Source organism: Cyanistes caeruleus, chromosome 6, assembly GCF_971803275.1.
Source record: "Cyanistes caeruleus chromosome 6, bCyaCae1.hap1.1, whole genome shotgun sequence".
NCBI lineage: Eukaryota > Metazoa > Chordata > Aves > Passeriformes > Paridae > Cyanistes > Cyanistes caeruleus.
The window spans coordinates 62,410,998-62,436,032 of NC_141706.1; the positions used below are offsets into that span (position 1 = coordinate 62,410,998).

The 25,035-nt window shown below is 45.2% G+C and overlaps 1 protein-coding gene across 1 annotated transcript in view; it reads left to right on the forward strand.

Annotated features, from left to right (window-relative positions):
• Positions 1-1,859: 1,859 nt before the first annotated feature.
• The window catches only part of KCNH5 (potassium voltage-gated channel subfamily H member 5), a 150,685-nt gene continuing 127,509 nt past the window's right edge, over positions 1,860-25,035 (forward strand). The window contains exons 1-3 of the mRNA XM_086892412.1: positions 1,860-1,965; positions 14,666-14,789; positions 21,413-21,519. Of these exons, the coding sequence (XP_086748538.1) occupies positions 1,893-1,965; positions 14,666-14,789; positions 21,413-21,519 (304 nt within the window). The 5' untranslated portion in view covers positions 1,860-1,892. The remainder of the gene's footprint in view (positions 1,966-14,665; positions 14,790-21,412; positions 21,520-25,035) is intronic.

Sequence of the window (25,035 nt, forward strand, 5' to 3'; positions counted from 1 at the left end):
GCACACTTGGTTTAGGTGAGCTACAACTCACTTCAAACAAAAAAAAGGTGTTGCCCTCCACCCTCCAGTTCCCGGGAGCAAAATTCCCCTGAACCGCGGGGCAGAGCTCAGCAGCAGCATCTTTTAAACCACACCTCTCTCAGGAAGATGAAGATGCCAGACCTGGGGGTAAAACAATGACTGTTTGACAGATCGGGTGTGGTTCACACCTCAGACTTGTTTTCTGTCAGCATTCCCAAACTGATTGCAATCGAGCTGCTCTCGATTTGCCTGTTTGAATGAGAGGAAAAGCAGGCATTTTCCAGTGCCAGCAGGACCGGCACCCAGGAGATTTTAAACCTTAAGCCGTGGAGTGCAGGTGACCTCAGTGTGACTTGCTGGACCAAGATTCAAGCACAGGAAGAAGCAGGTGCTGCAAGCAGGATGAAAAAATAAATAAATTGATTTTTCCACAGTGGAATGATGTCCTCTGGGAGAAGCAGTGCTGCTTGTGCCAAGCAGGGCAGGAGTGTGCGGCACACCGGGATGTGCCCTGCAGAGCATGCTCCTGCTCTGGACAAACACCCATTTCCCATGTCTTAGTTCCTTCTACCGTCCTTTCCTGTCTGCAGCAGCACACAGAATAAGCAGAGGCAGAAGCAGTAGGTGGAGAAATTCCTTCTAGGACTTTAGTGTCCACAGCTTTGAATAATAGTGTCCTAGCCAAGAACCGGCTGGAGGGCGGGCGGCGGCTGGCTCAGGAGCAGGGCAGAGCTCAGCCATGAACTCGGCTGCGGTGCTTGGCTCACCCGCTCCCCTGGGCTCGGGCACAGCAGAGCCTGCTCCCTGAATGGGGAAAAAGGGTTTCCAGCCCCAAATCCGCCTCCTGCTGCCTCGCACGGACAGAGGGGGGAATCCTCCAAGAAATGTCTTGATGGCTTCAGGCGAGGCTAGTGGCATTTAACACGTTACAAAGACGCACTTTGCGTTTATCTTTTGCGGGCAAAGTGCGGCCGCCTTCCAAGCATTCCCGAGTGTTTTCCCTCAAACCCAACCGCTGAGCTGGGGGGGAACGAAAAATAACCCAAACAACCCCAAACCCCCAAAGAACAACCACAAACAAAACAACGCACGGATGCAAAACCCATGAGGGTTTTGCCTGAGTTTCGCTCAGGGCAGAACTTCGCAGGGTATCAGCGAAGCGGGGGATGATCAGGGGATGCTGAGGGGATGCTGGGGGGATGCTGAGGGGATGCTGGGGGGATGCTCAGGGGATGCTGGGGGGATGCTGGGGGGATGCTCGGGGGATGCTGGGGGGATTCTCGGGGGATGCTGGGGGGATGCTCGGGGGATGCTCGGGGGATGCTGGGGGGATGCTCGGGGGATGCTGGGGGGGATGCTCGGGGGATGCTCGGGGGATGCTGGGGGGATGCTCGGGGGATGCTGGGGGGATGCTCGGGGGATGCTGGGGGGGATGCTGGGGGGATGCTCGGGGGATGCTCGGGGGATGCTGGGGGGACGCTCGGGGGATGCTGGGGGGGATGCTCGGGGGATGCTCGGGGGATGCTCGGGGGATGCTGGGGGGATGCTCGGTGACTCCTCGCCGTGCCGCCCCGCATCCTCCCCATCCTCTCGGGTGCCCGCCGTGCCCCCCCATCCCCTGGCGTCCCCCGGCCCGGCGGGGCGGGCGCGCAGGCGCAGGGGGGGCGGGCGCGGCGCTGGCTGCGCGGAGCGCGGTGCGGCCCCAGACCGCGCTGCAGCCGCCGCGGGGGCGCCACTACCATGAGCGGCCGCGGCCGCCCCTGCGCGACTCACGGGCACCGGGCGCTGCCGCCGCCGCCGCCGCCGCCGCCGGCACCCCCCCGCCGCCGCCGCCGCCGCGCACCCCCGGCCCCCGAGCCCGGCGCTGCAGGATGCCGGGGGGCAAGAGAGGGCTGGTGGCACCGCAGAACACCTTCCTGGAGAACATCGTCCGGCGCTCCAGCGGTGAGAGATTCCCCCGTCGCGCGTCCGTCCGCCCGTCCGCCCGTCCGCCCGTCCCTCCGGCTTCTCGCCCCGGCGCCGCCGCCGCGCCGGTGGGTCCGTGCCAAAGCGGTGCCTTCAAGGAACGGGATCCGCTCCCCGCCGGAGCATCCCCTCGCGGTCCTTACCCTGTCTCCCCGCACTTCTCACATCGCAATTGCTACCGCCGAGTTGAACCTTTTTCTCTTTTATGAGACAATAAATTGTCATCCTCTCCGCTCATCGGGTCTTTTTTTTATTATTTTTTTTTTTTCCCCTTTTCCTTGTTCGTTAGTTTTGTGATAATTAGGACTTGCAACTGTTTCCGTTCAGGGGGTTCAAAGTTTTTTGCAATTTTGTGACACTTTAAAGTCTGTGGCGAAGGTGCCGGGAAAGCGGCGAGGGAGTGACTGTGGTTTGTTTGGATGGTGGTAATCCTGTGGCTGAGCAGATGGGTAAAGAACTGTCTGCAGCTGGTCATTTACGGCTCCTGCGTTAGGTGAATATTTACAGGGCTAGTTCAGGACTGTGTGGCATCCAGTTATTCCTTTTCACCCTTTCTAGTGCAAAGCACCGATCAGGAGCACTGTACACAGCTCCATTAAAGTTAGGATGTGTTTGCAGCTCAGTCTCTTTGGGTGTGCTGATGTAGATGATGCTTTAGGCAAGTCCTGTGCTAGTTACATTCATTTTTTAATGTAGTTTTTGCACTGGCACGTATCTACTGAGTGTTTGCACAAATGTAGGAGAGCTCGGCTTTGGGTTTGCTGAAAGATAACTCCTTGGTCAGCCCAAGCTTAGGGTGACACTGCCACGAAGAAGCAGCGCTGTGCCAGTGTACACCTGGGGACAGGAGTGGGAAAGCTGAGCAGAGCAGAGCACTGAGAAGAGTTACCACATTTATATTAATCAAGACACCAATGGGTGGTGAAGTTATGCTGAAAAATGTTCCTTTCCACCTTTCCATATTGCACCAGTGCTGGATGTACCTCACAGTCACACCTGTGTGGTCCGGTGTGCTGGCTTGGAGTGGGTTTTGATGGCAGGTAGTGAATTGGGAATTCATGGACTTTCCTCATGAGCAGGAGTGGGATGAGGAGCTGGAATTTGTTTTAAAATGTTGTGTGTTAAAATGCCAGCTTTGCATTGAGCCGTTTTTGGGGGGCTTCCTCCCTCTCGTGTTGCCTCTGTCAGTTCTGTGCTCGGCACTCACTCCCTGTCAAGCCCTGTAGCTGCACCATCTCCAAGAGCTGCTTTCCCGCAATAGTGCGTTTATTTCCCAGAATATTAAATGCAGGCATAATTAATAGGCATTTATATAGCACCTTCCCTCTGACAATTTCGGAGTGTTGGGTGGAATTTAATTACACTTCACGGCTCCTTGTGGAAGAGGACACAGAGAGGCTTTCTCAACCTGTTCATCAAACTGTGGCGTAAACGGGGGCTTGGGGCATCACAGCTGATTTCCCTAGGTCATGCAGCATGTCAGCAGCAGGGCTGGGAGCGTGGTTTGGGAATGCCTTGGTTTTGTATCGTGCTCTAATTAAATCACACATCCTCCCTGGTGAAAGCTCAGTAATGCTTTGAGGCACCAGAAACTGGAAAAGCTCAGAAGGCTTTCGAACATTATACTTTAAAAGCATGTATCCCCACCAGTTTTAAACCTGGTCTAATTTAGGAGCATAAATCATGCTGATCTGGTCATTCTTTCTGCTTTTTCTGTGCCATTGATGATGTCTAAGCATGGTGCTAGCTAGAGAGGTAAATCTTCCCTGTTGGACACAAAGAGGAAAGAAGATTGGGAATTTGTATTTAACTCATGTAAGTTGGCAGTGTTGTGAGCTGAAACATGATTTAGTTCTTATTTTTGTCATCCAGGACATAGCCTTATTTATCCTTTATAGATAGTAATTTTCATTGGATCCAGTACTGTTTAATCCAAACTTAATAGCATACGGTGGAGCAAATCTGGTTCAAGTATCTCCTGCCAGTGCTCTGTAGAAGACAAGGATTTGGTCTGCTGAGTGTCTGCTGGGTTTGTTTTTAGACTTGGATTCACCAAGTTCCAAGGGATTTTTCATTGACATTTTGCGGAATGGGATGAAGAAAAGACCGATGATTGTTTTTTAAAATACATCTTCTGCATTCCCCCCCCAAAAAAGCCTTTCTGTCACTGTTCCTTGTTCAGGAACATTCTCCTTTGAGATTTGTCCTGTTTATGCAATCCCATTGCACTTCTTGATCATGAATCTTTTCTTAACAACCAAGAGAAGGGTTGTAGATACAGGTAATAACTTCTATTAGGGTACGGGTACTGCTGGAAAAAAACCAGGCAGGTATTTCAGCAGATAGGCTCTTCTTCAGGTGAAACAGAAGCAATGGCTTCAAAATGAAGTGTTGATGGAGACAAATTACCTAGAGTTACCAGAGATGGATCCTAATAACAAAATTTATAGACAAAATTGTAACAATTTTAAAACGTGGAAAGTCAGGACTGGGAACGGCTGTAGCGGGAACACGGTGTGCAGGTTTGGTGTGGTGTCTAAAAGCAATCATATATTGAATTTTCAGCATTTTTTTGGCACTTTAGGAGTGTTGTGAACCCTTCCTTTTTACCTCAGCTTTGGCTGCTCATCAGGTTAAAACTGTGGGAGAAGCACTCACAGTGTGCAGCCATGAGTGAAGCACCAAGAAGCTGAGCAGAAAGGAACGGGGTGGCTGTGACCAGGCTGGCCGTGAAACGGGGTGACCGTGGCTCTTTGCCCTCTGTGTTGGAGAGTGGGAGAGCTGGGCTGCCCTGCTGGATGCCCCTCTCTGTGCCAGTGTGTTTGGGAAGGACAGAGCAGCAGTCAAAGCGATGGAGAGGTCCCACGGTGTCACCTCGCCTGGGGAACGTCTCTTTTGGAGACCACTTTACACCTTGGAGCTTGTGGAGTGTTTAAGTCAGCATTGAACTTCGGTGTTTGGGCAGCATCACAGGCTGCAGGTGCTTCCAAAAGCACGGGGTGGTGCATGGCAGCCTCTGCTTTGCAGGGTCTTTGCCCTCACCACGGCTGAGCTCCACCTAAGGAGACCCAAAGCCCATGGGGAGCAGTGGGGTCTGTCCTTAGGGCTGCTGTGGTTTGTAAAAGGGACAAGCAGACCTGTCTGCAGGGTAATCTCAGTGCACTCTCTGCAATCTTTTTTTTTTCTTCCTTCTTTTAAAGCACAGTGGAAATACATTGAGGCTTATCTGAGGCTCACAAAGATTGATACGATCTCGCTACAGCCTTGGCTGTGCCCTAGATCTTAAGAGCACCAGGTGTTTTGCTGAGCTGAAAGGTGTTTTGTAAGAGCACTGGGCTAAATCACGTTAAGGTGACTGCCTTTTAGTGCCATTAGTATTTGGGACGTTTAATAAGGACCATCCTAAGGGCAATGTTCTCTCCCAAGATGTTCTCAGCAGGCTGTGCCCGTTATTACTGATATTATTGTTCACTTCTTCGGTGCATTCAGAGCTGCTACTGCTACTGACCTGTGCTCAGCACTGTGAGAGTGCAAAGGGTACAGAATTGGGCAAGTGTCTAGATCAGGACTGGGATTTATGGACCAGTCCCACGGGCAGAGTCATCCTGTGAGTTGAGCCATGCAAGTCTGTCTCGCCTTCACAAATTCTATCAGCAAGAAATTAAGTATACATTAATGGCATAATTTGTTTTTATGGTAGAGAATGAATTTGTGCTAAGGGTGACTCTGGGGCTGGACAGCAGTCTGCAATAAAGACTGCTAACAGTTTGGAAGAGGGATGAATTTAGTGAAAAACTGTATTTTGTCACTGGGATGAAATCTTAGCTCTAAGGTTTACATGGGAAACTGTATTTTGTCACTGGGATGAAATCTTAGCTCTAAGGTTTACATGGGAATTTCAGCATGAGTTTTAATGAAGCTAACATTTAATTCCCGGCCTTTTTCAGCTTTATGCCAAGTTCCTAAAAAGCAGTTCCTTCACACAGACCTTTACACCCTGCTGGGTCCCTGTGAGTGATGGGTGAAAGGATCAGCCCTGTTCACAGGTGATTTTTGTCAAGGCAGGTTATATGGAAAGGGAGTGGAAACAAGTGTCTCATCTGTAGCAATAAGACACTTTAAAAATTTTTATTCCACTGGTATTACAGATAAAATAAACGTCTCATGTCTCTTCTATTCTTACTAGCTCGTGTAGGGTTCCTGTCTTCCAGGCAGGGATGTGGGACATAATACACGTGGACTTCTCCCCTCTACATTTGTTTTAACAAACTGCATTTTCATCTGGCACCAATTAAATTACACATGCTGCAGACAGAAAGTTCTTTAAAGCAAAGTGCTTCAAGTTTAGAGCATGTCTGTCACTTGGGATCCTCTGAGAAAAATGCAGAGCTCAGCAGTTCGCTAAATCCCTGCATAAAAGCAGGAAGCACCGTGGGGTGAAAGTTTCCATCCTCCAGTTCAGCTCAGAAGTTAATGACGGGATGACCAAGGCTCTCATGTCATTAGGGCTTTCTTTGGCAATCGAAGGCACAGGGCTCCTTCTGCAGCTTCTGACGGCGCTTGCTGACACGTAAATCAATGCAAAGTGGATTTTTACACTGACAAGCATTACTAGATGACATATGTGAGGGGTTTGCTGTTGCAGACGCCCTGTTCTCCTTGCTTTTCAAGTGGGCTCGCTGAGCGCAGATGGATTAAGCATCTCTGACTGCTGCTGAAATTGGGGGAGTTCTGCATGGTGTAAAATATTTATTTTTACTTTAAAAAATAGTTATGGGAGCTCTGTGCCATTTTATTAATATAGAAACTTAAAGAATGCCATGTGGTTACAAAAGGAAAAGCTGGATTTCCTTCAGATCAGCTGCTTTGTGGTCTTATTTCCAATTGTGTCCCCTTCCCTTCCCTTCCCTTCCCTTCCCTTCCCTTCCCTTCCCTTCCCTTCCCTTCCCTTCCCTTCCCTTCCCTTCCCTTCCCTTCCCTTCCCTTCCCTTCCCTTCCCTTCCCTTCCCTTCCCTTCCCTTCCCTTCCCTTCCCTTCCCTTCCCTTCCCTTCCCTTCCCTTCCCTTCCCTTCCCTTCCCTTCCCTTCCCTTCCCTTCCCTTCCCTTCCCTTCCCTTCCCTTCCCTTCCCTTCCCTTCCCTTCCCTTCCCTTCCCTTCCCTTCCCTTCCCTTCCCTTCCCTTCCCTTCCCTTCCCTTCCCTTCCCTTCCCTTCCCTTCCCTTCCCTTCCCTTCCCTTCCCTTCCCTTCCCTTCCCTTCCCTTCCCTTCCCTTCCCTTCCCTTCCCTTCCCTTCCCTTCCCTTCCCTTCCCTTCCCTTCCCTTCCCTTCCCTTCCCTTCTTTTTTATTATTATATTTAATGTTCTTATTTTTTTTCTTCCGTTCTGTGCTTGGTGGGAGAGGTATCCATCCTCTCTCTTTGGGGGAAATTTGAGCGCTTGCCACAAGAGGTCACTGCAAGAGTTGCTGCATTCCCAGGTTAATGTTGAAACCGGAGAGAAGGAAAAAAAAAAATAAATAGATTATTTTTGTTTACATTTTTTGAGGAAACATTCCGGTTTTTTATTGCAGTTGGAAGGAGTACACAGCCAAAGAATAATGTCAGGAAGTGGAAATACATTTAATTAGCCTGTTTTGCAGGGTGCTGCCTGGTGGTGAACTGGGATTTTAAGTTCCTCTCTTGGATAGCTGAAGAAAATAGGGTTTTCTGATTTGATAACATTAAATAATAGAAGATTTTGGAGTCGGTACTCTAATAATCTGCTTTTCAGATAAAAAAAGGACAATACTTGTTTAACCAGCACGCTCAGGGGACTGGCTATTGTAGCTGCTGAGCCCTGGTATCCCAAGTGTCTGGGGCCTGACTCCACAGCCAGGAGGGGCTCTGGGGTCAGTCCTGTTGAAAGCTTTGCTTCAGCCACTGGCACAGAGAGGAGGGCACAGGGGATGCAGCTGATTTTCTGCCCAAACAGGTTTTTTTTTGAGAAGCAGCCAGGCTCTGTGGATCTGCAGCCAGGACTTGCTGCGGGCTCAGTGTTTGCAAGAGGAGCCCCGTGTCTGAAGAGCTCCTGTTCCCACAATTTTCTCCTCTGGGAGTGTGAAGGCAGCACTCTGACTGGTATAAAGCTGGAAGTCTGGATTCTGGTTCTCCCTGAGGGTGCCTGTGTGCCTTGAGTGAGAGCTACAGCACGCTCCAGTTTAAATTTAGTCTCAGTACATCTATGTTGTGTTCTGTGTAATTTTAATAGAGAGCAGATTCAGCAGAGGCATTTAGATGGTAACCGGGATAGGTGAGGGTTAGTTTAATTCTAGGAGAAATGGATGTGTGGGGGAGAAACTGTGATCAGAATTGTATAAAATGTAATTTTTCAGGTAATTCATAGAGATGCTCTCATGTCCTTCTTGCCTCAGAGCTCTGCCTGGGGTCAGTGATGTGTCACAGTAAAGGCAGGGGCTGTTTGTGGGCTTCCACATTCCAAATGATTGCAGTTAATTTTATAAGTTTCAAGGAGGCAAATTTCAGGAAGACTCTAATTTTTCTTCTTGAGCTTGCTTGCTAAATTGCTGAAAGCTGCTGTGTTCCCAGCTGAGTGGCTTACATGTGGATTTAACATTTCAGCCAGTGCTGGATTATTCCTCTTCTGTTTTATTTGAGGAGCAGGTTTTTGGGGCAGGAAGTAGATAATTTCAGCATAGTGTGATGACACCTTGCTCTGGGTTTAGCCCTCGCTGCATCTTCATAATATAAGTATTAAATAAAGACAACACTGGAACAGGAAGGTGACGTAAAGAGTCAGTCCTTTGAGAGATTTTTTTTTTTTCAGGAACGTAACACTTAATGTACTGGGTAAATTGGATGACACTGATGTTTTGCATGCTTTAAAGACACTGGGGAAATGATAGCTTTGTTAGAAAACAGCACTGTGGGTTTACAGACAGGAGCACAAAGTGGAGGTTGCTGCTTCGAGAACAGAGATTTGTCTGCAGCCAGCCCCAGAGCTGGAGGGATGTTGGTGCCTGTTGAGGCAGATTTCAGAGGGCTGTGCCCTCCAAGAGGGCTTGGGATCTTCCTCTGTATTCCATGGGCACACAGCACATCTTGAGGACGTGGTTGGAGTCACCACAGACAGCACTGGCTATTGTCAGGGCCAAGACTCGCTCAGGAAAGCCAAGAAAATTAAAAAAGAGAAGTTTCTTAGTACACCCTTCCCGAATACACCCACAGAAGAGCACCAGCAGTTTTCCAAGAAGCTCTGAACAAGTCTGCAGTAATATGCTGACCCTGTGTGGTTTTGAGGAGAATCCACTGACAGCAGTTGAAGTGGTTTGGGGCTTTTATTTGAGCAAAAAAAAAAAGGCAAATTCCAGATATTTCCCAGCCCCCATGAGGTCTGAGCTGCCTTTGCTGTGCAGTGGAAGGGTGTTAGTTCTGAAGGACAGCTCTGTGTAAAACTGATGGAGGTAGGAATTTGTTCCTAGATGGAAATGATGCTTCTTTTTTTATTATGATCATTATTGTTGTTTGTGTTCTGCTACTTCATTTTCTTTAGAACATCTTTTCAGTGATGACCTTTCTAAAAAAGGTCAGTTGCCAGTTTCCTTGAGAAGAGAGGGAATTCTCAAAAACAGTGATTTAAACAATTTTGGTTGCAAGTGGTACCCAAGCATACTTGAGAAAAAATGATTAGAGACAATGTTTCTCACTTGGTTAAGCATATCTCCTGGAATGATTTAGCTGTTCTTGCTCTCCTGTCATTACATAACATGAATTTTACACTGCTTTAGGCATTTTGTTAGTTAAAGAAATTGCTCGTACACTGTGGTCTTTTTATTTTGTTTTAATAACAAACACAAGGCTCAGCACCATGTTGAGTGCTAGCTGCTGCAAGATAGAGTAAGATTAAAGGCTTCTGCTCTACAGCATAGGCTGCCTTTATACAAAAGAGCCTTTTTACAAAATACAAGTGTGGCAACAGCAAATGCAGTGCCTTTTAAAAAGCTGTTTTCCTCAGTTGTTTTTTCCAGCCTGAAGTTTTGCTGACTGTATGCCTCTAATACCCCGTTCCCTTGCCATCAGCATTAAACCTTGAAAACAGGAGAGTTATGTTGGCTAATAAAAAGCCTGCTGCCTTTCTGAGCGGGATCTGGCTACTCTGAGACAGAGGAGTCTGCTTTCCTTTCAGACAGACACTGGCGTTCAGAGGTGTCCAGTCAAGGAGCATGCACAACCTCCAGGGCTGTGACTTGGGGTCCCTACAGTGCATCAGAAAGGGGAGAGGGTGGAGAAGATGGTTGGTGGAGGCAATGACATCAAGACAAGCTTAGAAATAATGAAAATTGACCTTTTATCTGTAAGGAAATGGGAAGTGGATGTGTAGTTTCAGTGCATCGAAGAAACCTGAGAAGGATGAGCACACCACCAGAGATTTTGGGATAGTCATCGTGTGAGTTGTGAAATTAGCTGCATGTAAGCGTTTTCAGAGTACAAGATACCACACCATGGACACCTGGATCCCAGTTTCCTGGAGTGTCACCACATGCTGGATCAGACCAGAGTCTGCCAGAGTTACTGTCCTGCTTTCAGCAGTGACCAGCGTCTCACTGACCACTGGGGAAAGTCCCTGCAGGAAAATACTTGTGAGATTGGGAGGAGAGATTTTCATTTCTGGGCCACAGCATGGATATTGCACAAGTTTTAGTTTACAGCACCTTGATGTCAGCTGCATTTGTGCCCTGCCCTTCATAACTTTGGCTATCCTTGGCAATCCCTGTTGTGATCTTTCAGTGAAGTTGTGACATAATTAAAGTAAATTCACGTGTTTCGGTGTAGGTGTAGTGGGTGCATTCAGTGATGCCCAGTTATCAGTGACTAAATTCTCTTAAGAAGCACTTGTTATTGAGAGTACCTCCAATAGAACATATTCTTTCAAAAGACTTGCTTGCAGAATATAGTTCTTGTGTACTGGATCTGACAGGAATATGGAGATCCCGGTGCTGGTGTCCTTTCCATGTCCATCACCCTGCTATTTACAGACCTTTTGCTGGCTTCTTTTCTTTTTCTTCTGAAGAAGGCACAAAACACCCCTTTTACCTGTTGTAGACTAGAGCAGGGAAGGAGAGGTTGCCTCTCCCATGAAGGGAGTCTGAACACCTCCATTCTTGGCTGCCCTGTGGCAACTGGAGATGGAGATAAAATGAAGTTTTTTCCAGCCCTTGTTTCTTACACCTGGTTAAGGCTGGAAATTGGACAGAGTAGAATTTGCCACAGACTCATGGGAATCATAATCAAAGACACAACTGTGATGACTTTTCTAAGCCAGGAAATCATGAATCTGAACTGTATATAGGAGCACAAAAGTCAGGCATGCAGGTGGGTTTGGTCCAGAAGTGGCTGTGGCTCCATCTTCATTGGAGAGAACTGCAGAAATGGACTTGAAATGAGTAGTTAGTGGTGATAATAGAAAATCATATTTTATAAAATTATGGTCAGAAACAGAGAGGTTCTTTTAAAGTGTCCTGTCATTCAGTACACAGTTTAGGTTTTTACAGCTGGGTATGGACTGGCTTGTGTAGAATTAAATCTGCCTGGAGTTATGATTTGTAACTGTAGAAATAGAGAAGAATTAATTGTGTCTTGGTTGAAGAAAATAACGACTCCTGGTAAAATATAAGGTAGGTTAAATACAGAGAGTTCTGTGAGTACTGAGATTTGGGTGCCCAATAAAACTGAAGGGTCAGACACTGACCTGTTCTTCCTTCAATTTTATCAAGTTGCTCAGTGAGCACAGCATTAATGAAACGTGGATTCCTGTGGTTTGTGCCTGCAGTTGGATTTATTGGTCTCTTACAAGAGGCAAACATTGATTCGAGATTTTTCTTCAGCTGGAATTGGACACACACACACACACATTGGTATTTATTGGTACACACACAGATATTGGTAGTGGATTGGCAGTGCTGGGTTTGCAGTTGGGCTCAATCATTTTGGAGGTCTTTTCCAACCTAAAAGGTTCTGTGATTCATATTCCTGTGCTGAGCATGGATGAATGAGCTTTACTTGCTTAGGAGACAAGGGTAAAACATAATTAAGCGAAGAAAATTCAAGGGGACAAAAGAAAACACCTTCTAATATCTGGTCAAGTTTCTAATGTGAATATTACAGATCTGATCTAACCATAAAAATGAAAAATACTAATATCTACCAAGATGTTTCTAGTGTATTTTTTACATCAAATTTTGTGGTATTTAAAAGAAAAACAAACCTACAACAACTTGTCAATAGCTTGGTTTTACGTTTTGTCCCCACCCAAGGGGTAAATTGATAATGAGCAAATTGATAAAATCCAAATTCTTGTGGATTTTATCAATTTGGTGAATGCCTTATAAAATATTTTGAGAGCCTCAGGTGCAGAAAATGATAAAATCCATAGAAGACAACCATTAAATGCTATTTACCTGGCTGCACCACATATCTTGTGCTGTGTGCTGTGTGTCCTGAAGCAGTGATGTGGTGGGAACATGCAGTTGAGTTCTGGATGGGGAGGCTGTGCAGGAGGGTTGTCTGCTTTTGGACTGTGGCCTCTGGGGAGCTCAGGGATGTGCAGAGCATCCCTGAGTGCATCACTGCCAGGCTGTGCTCTTTGTGACGAGATGTGTGAGCAGAATTTTGGCTAGAGATGGTTCTGTAAAGACAATCTTTCCAAATTTAACCTGCAGCCTTGGGTTGTTTCCCTGTGGGATAGAAATTCAGAGCTGCTGGTGCTCCCAGCATCTCCAGCTTTTGGAGTGTGGTGGTGATGGGGTGGCAGCCATGGGGAGAGCCCAGATTTGGGGAGCTGGGGGTGTCTCCCCCTTACCAGACTGGAGGTGCTGCTGCCTAATGACAAAAGGAAAAAACCTTGCAACAGTGTTAAAGTGGTAAGATAAACAACAACTCCTTAATGGAAGCTTTCAGGTACACAAATATGGCTCTGTGCACACATGAAAAAGGATTTTCACAATTTTTATAAGGTTAATTAATTAGTCTACCTAGCCAGTACATTCAATAGGAAATCAGTTACCCCAGTAACCCACCCTTGGGTCAGCCTTTTGGAGCTGGTCCTGGGGCTTCTTTGTCCTATTTTCTTGTATCTGTTAAGTTCTGGTGGAAAACAAAATATCATTATCAGAAATTCTCTCCTTAAGTATAAGATTAAACAGAATTTCAAGAAAGTGTTAGATAAGGGGTTATCTTATTATGAGAAAGGGCAGGGAAAGTACTAGGAAGTATACAACTATTCAAAATCTACAAGGCTACAAATATATGAAAATATATAAAAAGCTAAAAAATCTCTGGGCATCAGTGGAGATGCAGGTGTGGGGGGAACACCAGAGCAGTGGGATGAGCTCCAGCAAGCCCTTTGGTCCCCAGAGGTTTAGGATGTCCCCTGAGCTGGGCTGAGTCCCAGCAGAAAGGGGCTGCTGGAATCCAGGGATATTTTATGTAATGCTCAGGCTTTAATCCATGTCTCCTGCTGTTTATGGTGAGGGCATCTTCCTGTGGGCAGAAAAGCAAATTTTTAAAGTTGACATTTAGGCTTAAAGAATATTTGTGGTGGGTCCGAATAAATGCCTTGAGCGTAAAAGTGTTAGATTTCACAAAATCCAGGCTTCTGTTTCTCCCATTGGTTGGCTTTTTAAATATTTTAAAATCTGATTTTTTTGAAAATCCAATAATCTCCAGATTTTTTTTTTCTAAATTCATGCTTATAAAGAAAAAAGATACAAATGCTATTTTTTTAAGTGCATGTTCCATATTCAATAGAATAGTATTTGCAGAATGTACAATCCAGTCACAGTTACAAACACTCTGAGTGGGGCATGTGCAGTGTATGCAAATTCAGTGCCACTTTTATGTTAAAATCCATATGCACACCTGAGTAAATGTCTGTTGTTGTCATAACCATTCTTTGGCTATTATGAGGAAAATTTGTAAAAATAGCCTTTTTTCACCCCACAAGAACTGCTGAAAGGAACATTTCCTATAATTTTTAAGCAGCAATGATTGTTAATAGTTACATTTTAATAGCTTTTTAGCACCAGTGAATGGGACCATACAGTTCCATAGCTGTAGTCAAAATGAAATTGAAAACTAACCATAAAAATAAAGAAAACACTGAAGATTACCATGGACTACAATTTTAAAACATCTGCTTTCCCCAGCGTCACCTGGCACTCTGTCCCTCATCCCAGGGATTCTGGCTGTGTCCTGCAAAACAGACTCAGACCTGCCAGGAAATAAAAATTACTTCTCTCAAGCAAAAGAATCATTATCAGCTTTGGGCAGGCATACAATTCAGCATTTAAAACTCAGTTTGCATGTTAGTTTAAAGTTGCTTTCAAGATATGTATAAAATAAAAATAGAGCATGCTATCTTACCCAGATGTTGTGAATAAATGAATGCTTTCTAAATTGTTAAAGCATTGGGGCTTATATTGGTGTTTTGTGGTGTAGGAAGCTACTTGCATTACCTTGTTTGATCACAAATTCTTTTCAGATGTCCATTTGGATTTCCCTCTGAAATGTCAAGACAGAAGTTACTGCCACGGATAACTCTTCATCTGCTGTGTAATACGAGGAGGATTTCACTGTACTTTACCACTGACAACAGCCCTTTCTTTCTTTTGCTCTTTGTCCTTTCAGAATCCAGTTTTTTGTTGGGAAACGCCCAGATTGTGGACTGGCCCGTAGTTTATAGTAATGACGGATTTTGTAAACTCTCTGGGTACCACCGAGCTGACGTCATGCAGAAGAGTAGCACTTGCAGGTATGCCCATTGCCTTTTTGCTGCCACTTGGTGCACTTGAAAACTTTTAATCTGCTGGGAAGAATGGTGAGGTTTTGGGAGAAAGGGCTGAGGTAAGAAAGGCATTGTTTTGCGGATGTTGAAGTCTTAAAACAGGCTTTAAATGAAACCGGTGACTTGTACAGAACATGGTAAAGCACCTTGAAATTTATCCTGGCTAGTATTGGTGAGAATGTACTCTAGCTAATGATGCAGTAAAGAGAGTGGGGTTTTAAGTAATATAATTCAAAGGCACTTTTGCTAGATTGTTCTGAGTTCTGCTGTTACCATGCCAGGAGGCAGTGAGCTCTTCTGTAGCCCACGCTGGCCCCTATTATTAAACATACACAGAGCCCAGTAATGCACAAAGTGCATCTTTATTCCCAAGAGAGTAATTAGGCTGCTGATATATTTACTCTAAGCATTGCAGCTTTATGGCTTTTCTCTTTTATTGGTGGTCTTTCAGGAGCGAGCAGCTGTGATTTGTGGCTGGATGTGCATCTGAGCCGTGCCTGCTGCATCCTTTAGAAAGAGTTGTTTTTTGGGGAAGGACTGGCTCCCTGCTGTGTGTGTGAGCAAAGCAAGCGAGGGAGGCAAGAAGGGAGGGCTGAGATACGAATTTGTGTAGGTTTTCCCTTTCTGCCTTCAGGGAGTGACTGATTCCAGGCACTGGGGACAGAGGATGGAATATCTGGAAGTGTCCAAGGCCAGGCTGGACAGAGCTTGGAGCAAGCTGGACTGGTGGAAGGTGTCCCTGCCCATGGCAGGGGGTTTGGATCTTTAAGGTCCCTTTAAACCCAAACCATTCTGTGATGATTCTGTGATCCACAGTGACAATCTCTGGGAGGTGCTGCTGCCATGCACTGGGGTGTGATGCTGCAGCTGGCAGGAGCAGGGTGGGCAGCGAGCCTGTCCCTGGATGGCAGTCACTGCTTCCTCCAGAAACCAACACGTGCTGGTGTGTGGTCCCTGCTCTCATCTGCAGGGATGAGGAGGAAGCAAGATCTAGGATTTCTCTGTGCAGCCAAATTTCCTCTCAGGGGCGAGAGGCAGGAGATGGGCACGTGGTGTTGGAATGAAATATTCATTCATACAGTAGAAACAGTCAATACACTCTGTGGGGCTGAACAAAACAGCCTGCTCACAGATGCTCTGGAGATACACACACACTTTCCCCTTAGCTCTCTGCCATCCTCTATATTGAATTGTCTGTGTTTGCTGTGAGTCAGTGCTTTCATAGCCTGTGCACACTAAAATAATTACAAATACAGAACGGGATTGTAGGAAATTGTTGAGGGAGGGAAAGTTTTGCACTACCTGTCTGATAATGGTGTGCATGTGCTTCAAATATTGAGGGAACCAAAAGATTTGTTCCATCTGGCTGCTTATTGTGAACATGATAATCTCCTGTTACCATTTATAAGAATTCTGTTTTGAGCACATTCAAACAGCTCATTGAGGTGAATTGTACAAATTGAGGAGGAATTACTGTGGAAAATGGAATGGAATTGGTAGCAATTCTGGACACCCACCTCTGGATTTTGAGGGGAGTCCTCTCTACACTCAAAGCATGACCAACACTGTTGTGTCTGGCTCTTGGACAGGTTGGATGGGGCTTTGAGCAAACTGATCTGCTGAAAGGTGTCCCTGCCCATGGAAAGAGATGATCTGTAAGGTCCCTTCCAACCCAAACCATTCATGGAGTCACATGTGCAGAGTGACATTTCTAACTTGTTAGGAGACATTCCAGATCCGTGAGAGCTGGACAGATTTCAGATGAAGTGAGAGCTGGACAGATTTCAGATGAAGTGAGAGCTGGACAGATTTGCAGCATAGGTAACATGGAACATGCAGCTTTTCAGAGCAGCTGGAGCTGCTCTCTGATGACAGATATGGAGATGATTGGTCTTAAAGGCCAATGGTGCCTGCTTTAGACTACTCAGCAGAATGTCATTGGAAGGGGTTTTTTTTATATCTGGGGCTATTATTTACAGTATTTTCTGAGTCAGGCTCCCAGTCCAGTTTTTCTATGTTCTGCCCAGATTATGTTACATTATTTATAAAATTTGCTTTACATGCAGAGTTTGTTTTACTGCTCTAAGACAAGTGTTTTGGGCTAAGAGTGCTGTGGTGCTCCCTCCTAATTGAAGGTTTTGGAAGGATCTGCTTTTGAATGTCAAAAATCCAACCAAATTAAATCTACAGATACAAATGATATAAATCTAGCCCCTGATTCAAGTTGTTTTTATTCCTGATCATGAGTGTGATAAAGGACAATTTATAAATATTGCAAAGTTTGGTCAATTTGCTTCAGGCTGTAAGTGCCTCAAAATCATCTTCCAGCCATACTTTTCTCCTGGTAGTCCAGTGAGAATTCACTATATTCTCTTTTCCCATCCCCTACACTGGGACTGTTCACATGCCCTGTAGATGTGGCACTCATGGACATGGTTTAGTGATGGATTTGTCAGTGTTGGGTTAGCAGTTGGATTTGATGATCTTAAAGGTCTTTCCCAACCTAAATAATTCTGTGGTTCTGTGATTTTAAGTCTCAGGTGATCTTGCCTGACAGAGATCACAGGGAGGGGTGGATCAACTGAAGGCACTGGAGGTGTGAAGGATTTTTATTCCAGCTCAGGCAATGAGTTACTCCTGTGACAGGCTGGTAATTCCTTTGGTTTTGCACTTCTCTCATCTTTTTAATCAACAACAATATGCCCACTGGCAGGAAAATCACTTAGAAATCCCCCAGTATGAGTGCCAGTCTCCTTAGTTTCACAGGCATTATATAAAAAGCAGATTGTACATGGAAGCCAGGCTATATTGGGTGATGAGAGTTGATATGTGTTCTTCTGAGCTCACGTGGCAATTCACTCAGAATTGCATGTGTAGCTTGGGCTGATACATCAAATAATTGGTATAAGTGAGTGCTAAAGTTAGGATTTTTGGGTGGAAGAACTTTTCATCTGCTGTGCCAGGAGGAACAGGGCATGCATGACTGAGATGCCTCTAACCTCCATTTAACCAAAATAAAGCCCTGCCTGGAGGTGTATCAGTAGGTCAGCCAGCATCCAGGAAAATCACTGATTTCCTGCCCAGTTGTCCACAGACATGACCACGTGTGTCTTCATGAGCACGTTGAAAGGACAGCTGTAAAACACTGAAATGCAGTTTATTGTCACAAGTTATATCAGTGTTTTCTAAACATTGCTGCTTATCAGCTAAGCTCTGTGATTTCATCACGCCTTTGGAAGAGCAGGCATCCTTTAATGGACCTACCCTGGCATTTGACACTTGGCATTCACTCCAGGCTTTGCTTTGCTTGCCTTTCCTTGCACATGAGATTTTCACAGCCACTGTTCCCACTGGAACATTTGCTCAGCATCTCTGCTCCACCTTGTTTTGATTTACTGCCCTGACAGGTGGGATTGAAAAACAGTCTGCAAGGGAAATCCTGGCTGTAGTGAAGCTAAAATTCCCACTGGGCTCAAAGAAATGGGATTATGTGTGGTGGGTACAGCTGGATTTGAAAAAGGTTGGATTTGGTGCTGGGATGGCACCCCTGTGGCCTGATTTCTGTGTGTCCCTGCAGTGCCAAAGCTGTGCAAAGAAGCCCCACTGAGGATGCCTGTGGGACCCATGAGCTGCACCTCAGAATTGATGTCTGCCCTTTACCTTGCAGAGTTTTGAATCTATTGATGTGTATCTGTACTTGCTGCTCCTCCTGGGCGGGTGTTTGGCTCTTGTAATTGATGCCCTGGCTGCTTTTGGATGAAGAGAGCTGTAAATTTGGTGTAGGGCTAGATGCCTTCTGTGCTTCACTTTTCCTCTGTCCTGGATAATTCATCTTAAACAGCTGTTACTACCCTGCAAACCCAGACCTGCCCTGATGCTGCTGCTCTGCATCCTGGCAAAGGACAGAAGAGCACAATGTGAAACTTCAGATGAGGCTTTTCTGTGCCAAGAGATGCTTTAAGAGGGAGGTGGGAGCCCAGGTGTCCTGAATGACAACTGGTCTGTTTTAAAGGTGGAGAAAATATCTAAGATTGTGCCTCCTTCTGTGTATTTCAGCAAGTCTTGCTTCTCTTTGATAAGTGTGTTTTCTGTGTAGTAAAATTCCCAGTAGCACAGTGGTTTTGATATTTATGCCTTGTATAGTTTACACTCAAGGCGTTTGACAAGCACTAAATGACAAAAAAAAGAGAAAGAAAAGGCAGAAAAATACAGAGTGATTGACTAAAGAAATAGGAGTCCCTCCATATGTACAAAATAGGACAGACTAAATTAAATTAAACTTGTGATAAGCAAAAATCTTATATAACTCGTGCAGTGAAAGGCTCTGAGGTTCCTTTGGTGCTGTTAAAAATTGCCTTCTGAAAAATGTTTTTATTGTTCCAGAAGCCTTTAAAATGTCTCTTTATGTGTGAATATAATATGAGACTCGAGCATTACAGGTTTACTGCAACAATAAGCTGCTTGTAATTTAAAACATAAAGTTGATTGATCATCTGAAGCACTTACTGGTATCGTCCATCTCCCATCATCAAGTAGGATTTGTCATTTTAACACTAATTAACGACAACTTTCTCTATTATAAGTCATGTAAAATCAAGCACTTAGACAAATTCTTGCTATTTTTTCTTTCAGGACTATGAGAAACATTGTTTTAAGTCTCAAGAAAACAAAAAAGAGAATTAAAAAAAGGCATGGATTAAAAAAAAATTTAAAAAATCAAACTTTTTGTTGTCATCTCATGTATAAATGTATGAAAGGTTATAGAGGTGGTTTGAAAACCAGCAGTAGGCTGTGTTCTGCGTGTCCTCGAGACAGCTGTGCATGTTAATGATAATCAGGACATTAATGAAGCCTCGTGCCTGGCTAAAACCATTTCCTGCTGTCAGCTGCTGTAGGGGCATCTCCTTTGCTGTCCCAAAGGTGACAGTCTTGCCATGCCATTTATAGGGTCACAGAACCATTTGGGAAAGATCTCTGAGATCATGGAGACCAGCCACTACCCCAGCAATGCCACCTTCACCACCAAGCCACGTTCCCAAGTGCCACATCCTCGTGTTTTCTGGACACTTCCAGGGGTGGCAATTCCACAGCATTCCTGGGCAGCCTGTTCCAGTGCCTGACCACCCTTTCAGTGCTGTTTTTCCTAATACCCAGTCTAATCAATGTCTGTGCCTGTGTTACCAGTGAAGAGGCAGCTGTAGTGATGCTCAGATGTTGCAGCCACTCTGATGCCTCCATCACCCAGACCAGGCAGCAGCTTGTTGTGGGAGCAGCTCCACTGCTTCCCTGGGCTGGCTGTGAAGAGAAAAGATTCATGGTCTGGCCTTCATTGAGTACTTTAATGCTTGCCGAGCCTCTAACCACTGTGTTGTTTTATTGTTTCTTTCAGAGCAGTAGACATAAAATAAATGTTTATTGAACCTTTGGAGGTCTGTTGATCAATAAGAGAAGCTGCACTGAAACCACAGAGGCACTGATAGCTTTTCCCTTTCATATTCTCAGTATTTTCTGTTGGAGGTTTCAGATGAAGCTAAACTATTTGTGAAAGAAGAGAACGGGGGGGAAAAAAATAAAGTCTGATCAATTAAAAATATATTCATCCAAGAGTCTGAAAGCTTTTATCTGATGTTCCATTTTCTTTCAGTTCTGTAATTGGGAATTTGCACAGAGCAGCCTTCACTTATTTTTAATCCAGGGGAGAATGACAATAAAAGCCTGGCTGTTTCCTTACAAAGGCTGTCAAAAGTAAGGTCAGGGGGTTGGGTTTGCTTACACCAGCTGGAGGTCTGACCTGGAAAAGAATGCAAAGATGAGATGGTTAAGTGGCAAGAAATAGCAGAATTAAAATCACATTTTTATATTCTCAGCCTGGAGAGTGATGAGTCTCCAAAAGCTTTTTAGTATTTTCCACTGAACTATTAAAGAAATGCAGTTTACAGTAAGGAAAATGAGGATGAATTTGGTTGTTTGGTAGTAGTGTAGACATAGCTACACATTGCATCCCTCACTGTTTAAATCCTGCCTCTATTTGTATTGGTATTTAGTAAAAGAATTCCAATTATCTTATTGTCCCAGATGCATCTTGACAAGATTAGATTTGCAGCCATCGGTTCAGCAAACAGGCTTTACCTGTAGTAGCTTACATCCCTCCTCCAGAAGGATTTTCAGGAGGATTGAGCAAAATTTGTGAGATTTTAGAGGTTTTGATCAATTTTCTCTGTTTTGACAGCAATACTGCCATGGCCTGCAGCTGTGGTGATGGTGGCTTCATAAGCCTTCAGCTCTTTTTTCTAACCATGTATCCTTAAAGATATTCTCAGTAAAGCACTTAATGAAGCATTATGTTAGATTTATTCGCAGTCATTTACAGTAAGAAAGTGGTCATGGTTACTCGCTATTGTAGGTGTCCTTGTGACACACTAAATATTTAAATGGAGTATAAATCATAATTAAACCTTGGTAAATGACAGTTCCTAGCATCTTCAATATTTTTTCTAAAATAGAGCAATATAGTTAAATAAAGTTAAAGGGGACTGTAACAATGTTGTTGCTTGTCTAGAAAAAAAAGACAATTTTTTTTTTTTTTCCAGTTTTATGTATGGTGAACTGACAGACAAGAAGACCATTGAAAAAGTCAGACAGACTTTTGACAACTATGAGTCAAACTGCTTCGAAATTCTCCTCTACAAGAAGAACAGTAAGTATATATTTGTGTGTGGTGCTGGGAGCGATAAAGCATATTTAAAGCATGTAATAGGCTGAGAAGAAATTTTCATTTTGACATATGAGTAAATTTGGGGGAAAATTTGGAGAAGAAGCAGGTATTCTGGTTGCCACAGCTCAGGAAGAGAGCTCTCTTTTCAGGCCAAGCATTCAGATTGCCAAGAATAGTAGTTGTTCCCTGCTGTCTCTAGTCTGACTCCTTCTTTCAAAAATATATTTAGTTTTGAGGATTGTTTCCCTGAAGGGAAACCGACTGGGTTAAGTGAAAGGAAATGCTGAATGAGTTTCCCCCACATCCCTCAGGAAACTCCCCCATGTCTCCACAAGTGAGAACCCAGGCCCTGGTTGCCGTGAGTGGCTGCTCCCGGCGGTGTCGAGATGCTCTGTGGTGTGTAAACCAACACGTACGAGCTCTGGGGAGAGTACTAGGCCTGGCACATAGCCCAGGGATTAGTGAGAAAACCAGGGACTTCAACAGCTTAGTGAGATTCAGGGCCTGTGTTCCTTCTTTCTTGGCACTGGGTTTGCAGGAAGTTGCCAGAACCAGAGATTTTCTTCATTTTGTCTTAACCACGAGCCATTCCAGTCACATTTTCTGTCTGGGCAGTGCTGGCTTGTCGACCTTAGAGCTCATTCTGAGCACAGCCCATGCTGTTGTGGGGCCTCACGCTGGACCTTTGCATGGTGGACAGGTCTGCTGAGCTGGTGGTTGCAATTCCTGCTGTTGTCAGTGGAAATGGACGGCCTCCTTCACTAGCACAGACCATCTTCCCAACATAGAAAGCCAAAACTCAGATTAAATGAGCTCTAGAAAAGCTGGCTCCTCTACTCTGCACAGAATTAGTCCAGCTGACTGGGTTGGTGGCCAAGAGCAGTCCAGGATCAATCCTGATGGAGATGTTCTCCAGTTTGGCCTTCAGTGCCCTGTACTGGGTGTAGGTGATGTGGGGCTGGGCATCTTTCCCCCTGGTCCACCTGCCTGGAGCCCAGAATCTGAGGCTGTGCCTCCCCTGGGTGGGCTTTGATGCTGGCATGGGATTATCAGAGCTTTTCCCTGCATGCTGTGGCTGAGGGAAGGGAATGTTGTGCCTCAGGAAAGAGCTCCCTGTGCCTGACTGCCCCATTTCACTGCAAACTCACCTAAACCTGCCATGACATTGAAGGGAGCATCCTGGACACCTCCTCTTATGCTTTACCTCTGTTTTCCCTTTCTAGACTAAATCTTCCTGTGTGGACACTAAAGTAGCAGGAAATTGTAATAGCAGGAAAACTGTAGAATTCTCCAGTTCTGCCTGCATCAAGGCATTTTAGCCAACATGTTAATTAAAGAGAGAAGCCAGAGCAGCTCTGAAGTCCAGCTGTTCCTGCAGGTGCCCAGGGGAGCCCTCCAAATGACCTTTTTTTGGTTCCTAAGCCACATATGGAGGTGTCTGCTCCACAGATTTTCTGCTTCTCTCCCCGTTTCCTGTGCAGGTCATCTGGATGCCCCCTTACATTCCTGGGACAGTCTCAGGTTGGGTATCTTTGCTGGTGGTGGTGCCCAGCACTGCCATGCCCTGTGTCCATGTTATTTCCAAAGTAGATCCCAGAGACTTGGTGCTCTACCCAACTCTGGCTTCTCTTAGTAAATGCTGGAGCAGCTCTTGCTCTAGAATGGGCCTGAATTAAATTCCTTTCTATTTTATTTATGTATAAAGAGAGGAAAGTCTTCTCTTGGTGACTTTCCTGTAACAAGGCAGACACTTTTTGCTTTGGGTTGTGGGTTGTCTGCTGGAGCTTGATGATGCTGCAGAGATTTATTGAGCTGCAGCTGCCTTAATAAAATCTTCACCTTTGCCCAGATCTCCAAGCCGACACTTTCCATAAGTTTTGCAGGATTACAGAAGGGCTTTATGGAAAATTACTCAATATTCCTCTCTGGGCTCGAGTCACTTCCCATCCATAACATCTGTTGTCAGCTTTCTTCTCCATCACCCAAAGCCCAGAACCCAGAATGCTGACAGGCTCACCTCTTGCCTCCAGATCAGCAGCTGGAGGGGTGTGCTCAGGGTTTGATTCCTTTTGCCATTCTCTGATCCTTGTGGAAGATGGTCCTTTAAGACACTCCTGCTTATCCTCCAGGCTGAAAATTGGAGCAGAGAAGGAAATTAAGATTAGTTATCTGTTGGTATGAATGTACTTCTGCAGAGTGGATGTGGTTACTCTGTGGAAGGGCTTGTGTTTATCACCTACATGAGGCTTGCAGTGCCTTCAGAGCACCCTCCCACCCACATTTTCAAACTGTAGGTCCAGGTGTGCTATGTATTTTTCACAATGTGGCACAAAGTGGGTTGTTCGTTTTTTTATATTTTTTTTCTTTTACCCATTCCCTTTTGCTTTTGTCAGAGGAAGATTTTGAGGTTTTCAGGTTGTTTTCCCATCCTTCCCTGCTGTGTTAGAGATGATCTTTAAGATGTTCTCTGCAGCATCTGTTTGACTGCTGCCTCCACACCCCTCCTTGGTGTTCTAACCCAGCTTGCAGGTTCCAGCTTCAAGACTTGAAAGCTTGTTACAACTCTCTTCTGCTTTGCTGCAGAATTCCCTTATTATATAGTCCTTACCTCTGCCCACACAACTATTCACCAACCACATTAGGCATGCCTGTTTATACATACACACACACATATATATATATATGCATACATATATATGTATAAATATGTGTGTATGTATATATATATATATGTACATGCATGCCTCTCTCTCTCTCTATATATATATATGGTAATACTCAGGAAACCTCTTTACCTGCTTTTTCTTTATTTTATTGCTTCTACAGCAGTAGCTACCTTGCCTCTGTCTGATTTTTGTCAGCACCCTTGTAAAGGGTGTTTTGCCTACTTGCTTTCATCTCAAAGGGTACCAAGAGATTCCCAGGTGTAAGTGCAAGATACTTCTCCAGAAAGCTGCAGCACTCTGTTTTAGTAGTTATGAAAAGTCTTTTGTCTTGGGTTAGCAACTGGGAATTAAGATAATCAAGTAATCAGCATAATGGCTTTGGAATTATGACAAAAAAGCAGTCCCACATCTCTCCCACTTCTCCAGTTTACTGGTAGAGAGTTACTGGTTTAATCCTGGTTGAATTTCAATAAGCCCTTGTGGGTTTTAACCTTCCCCACGGTAGTCCTAGCCCAAATGGTTTTCTCTGCCCTCTGGGATGTGTGCTGCAGATCTGGCACAGCTCCCGGACCTGGTGCATCAGAGGAGATTTGAGGGGGCCAGCAGTGCCCCTGTGTGATAACAGTGGGCAAGAGGCTTGTGTCAATGTGTCAGCTCTCAGGCAGCTCAGGAGAAAAGCCATTCTGTCAACTGGCTGAAAGCACATCAAATCCCAGAGGTAATTAGCTGGCTGGGAAGGCATTTGTGGTGCAGTGTGTGTAGGTGCTGGTTTGGGAGGGAGGGACACGGAGCTTTGCTGGATGGAGAACATCTGACATTCACAGCCCTGCAG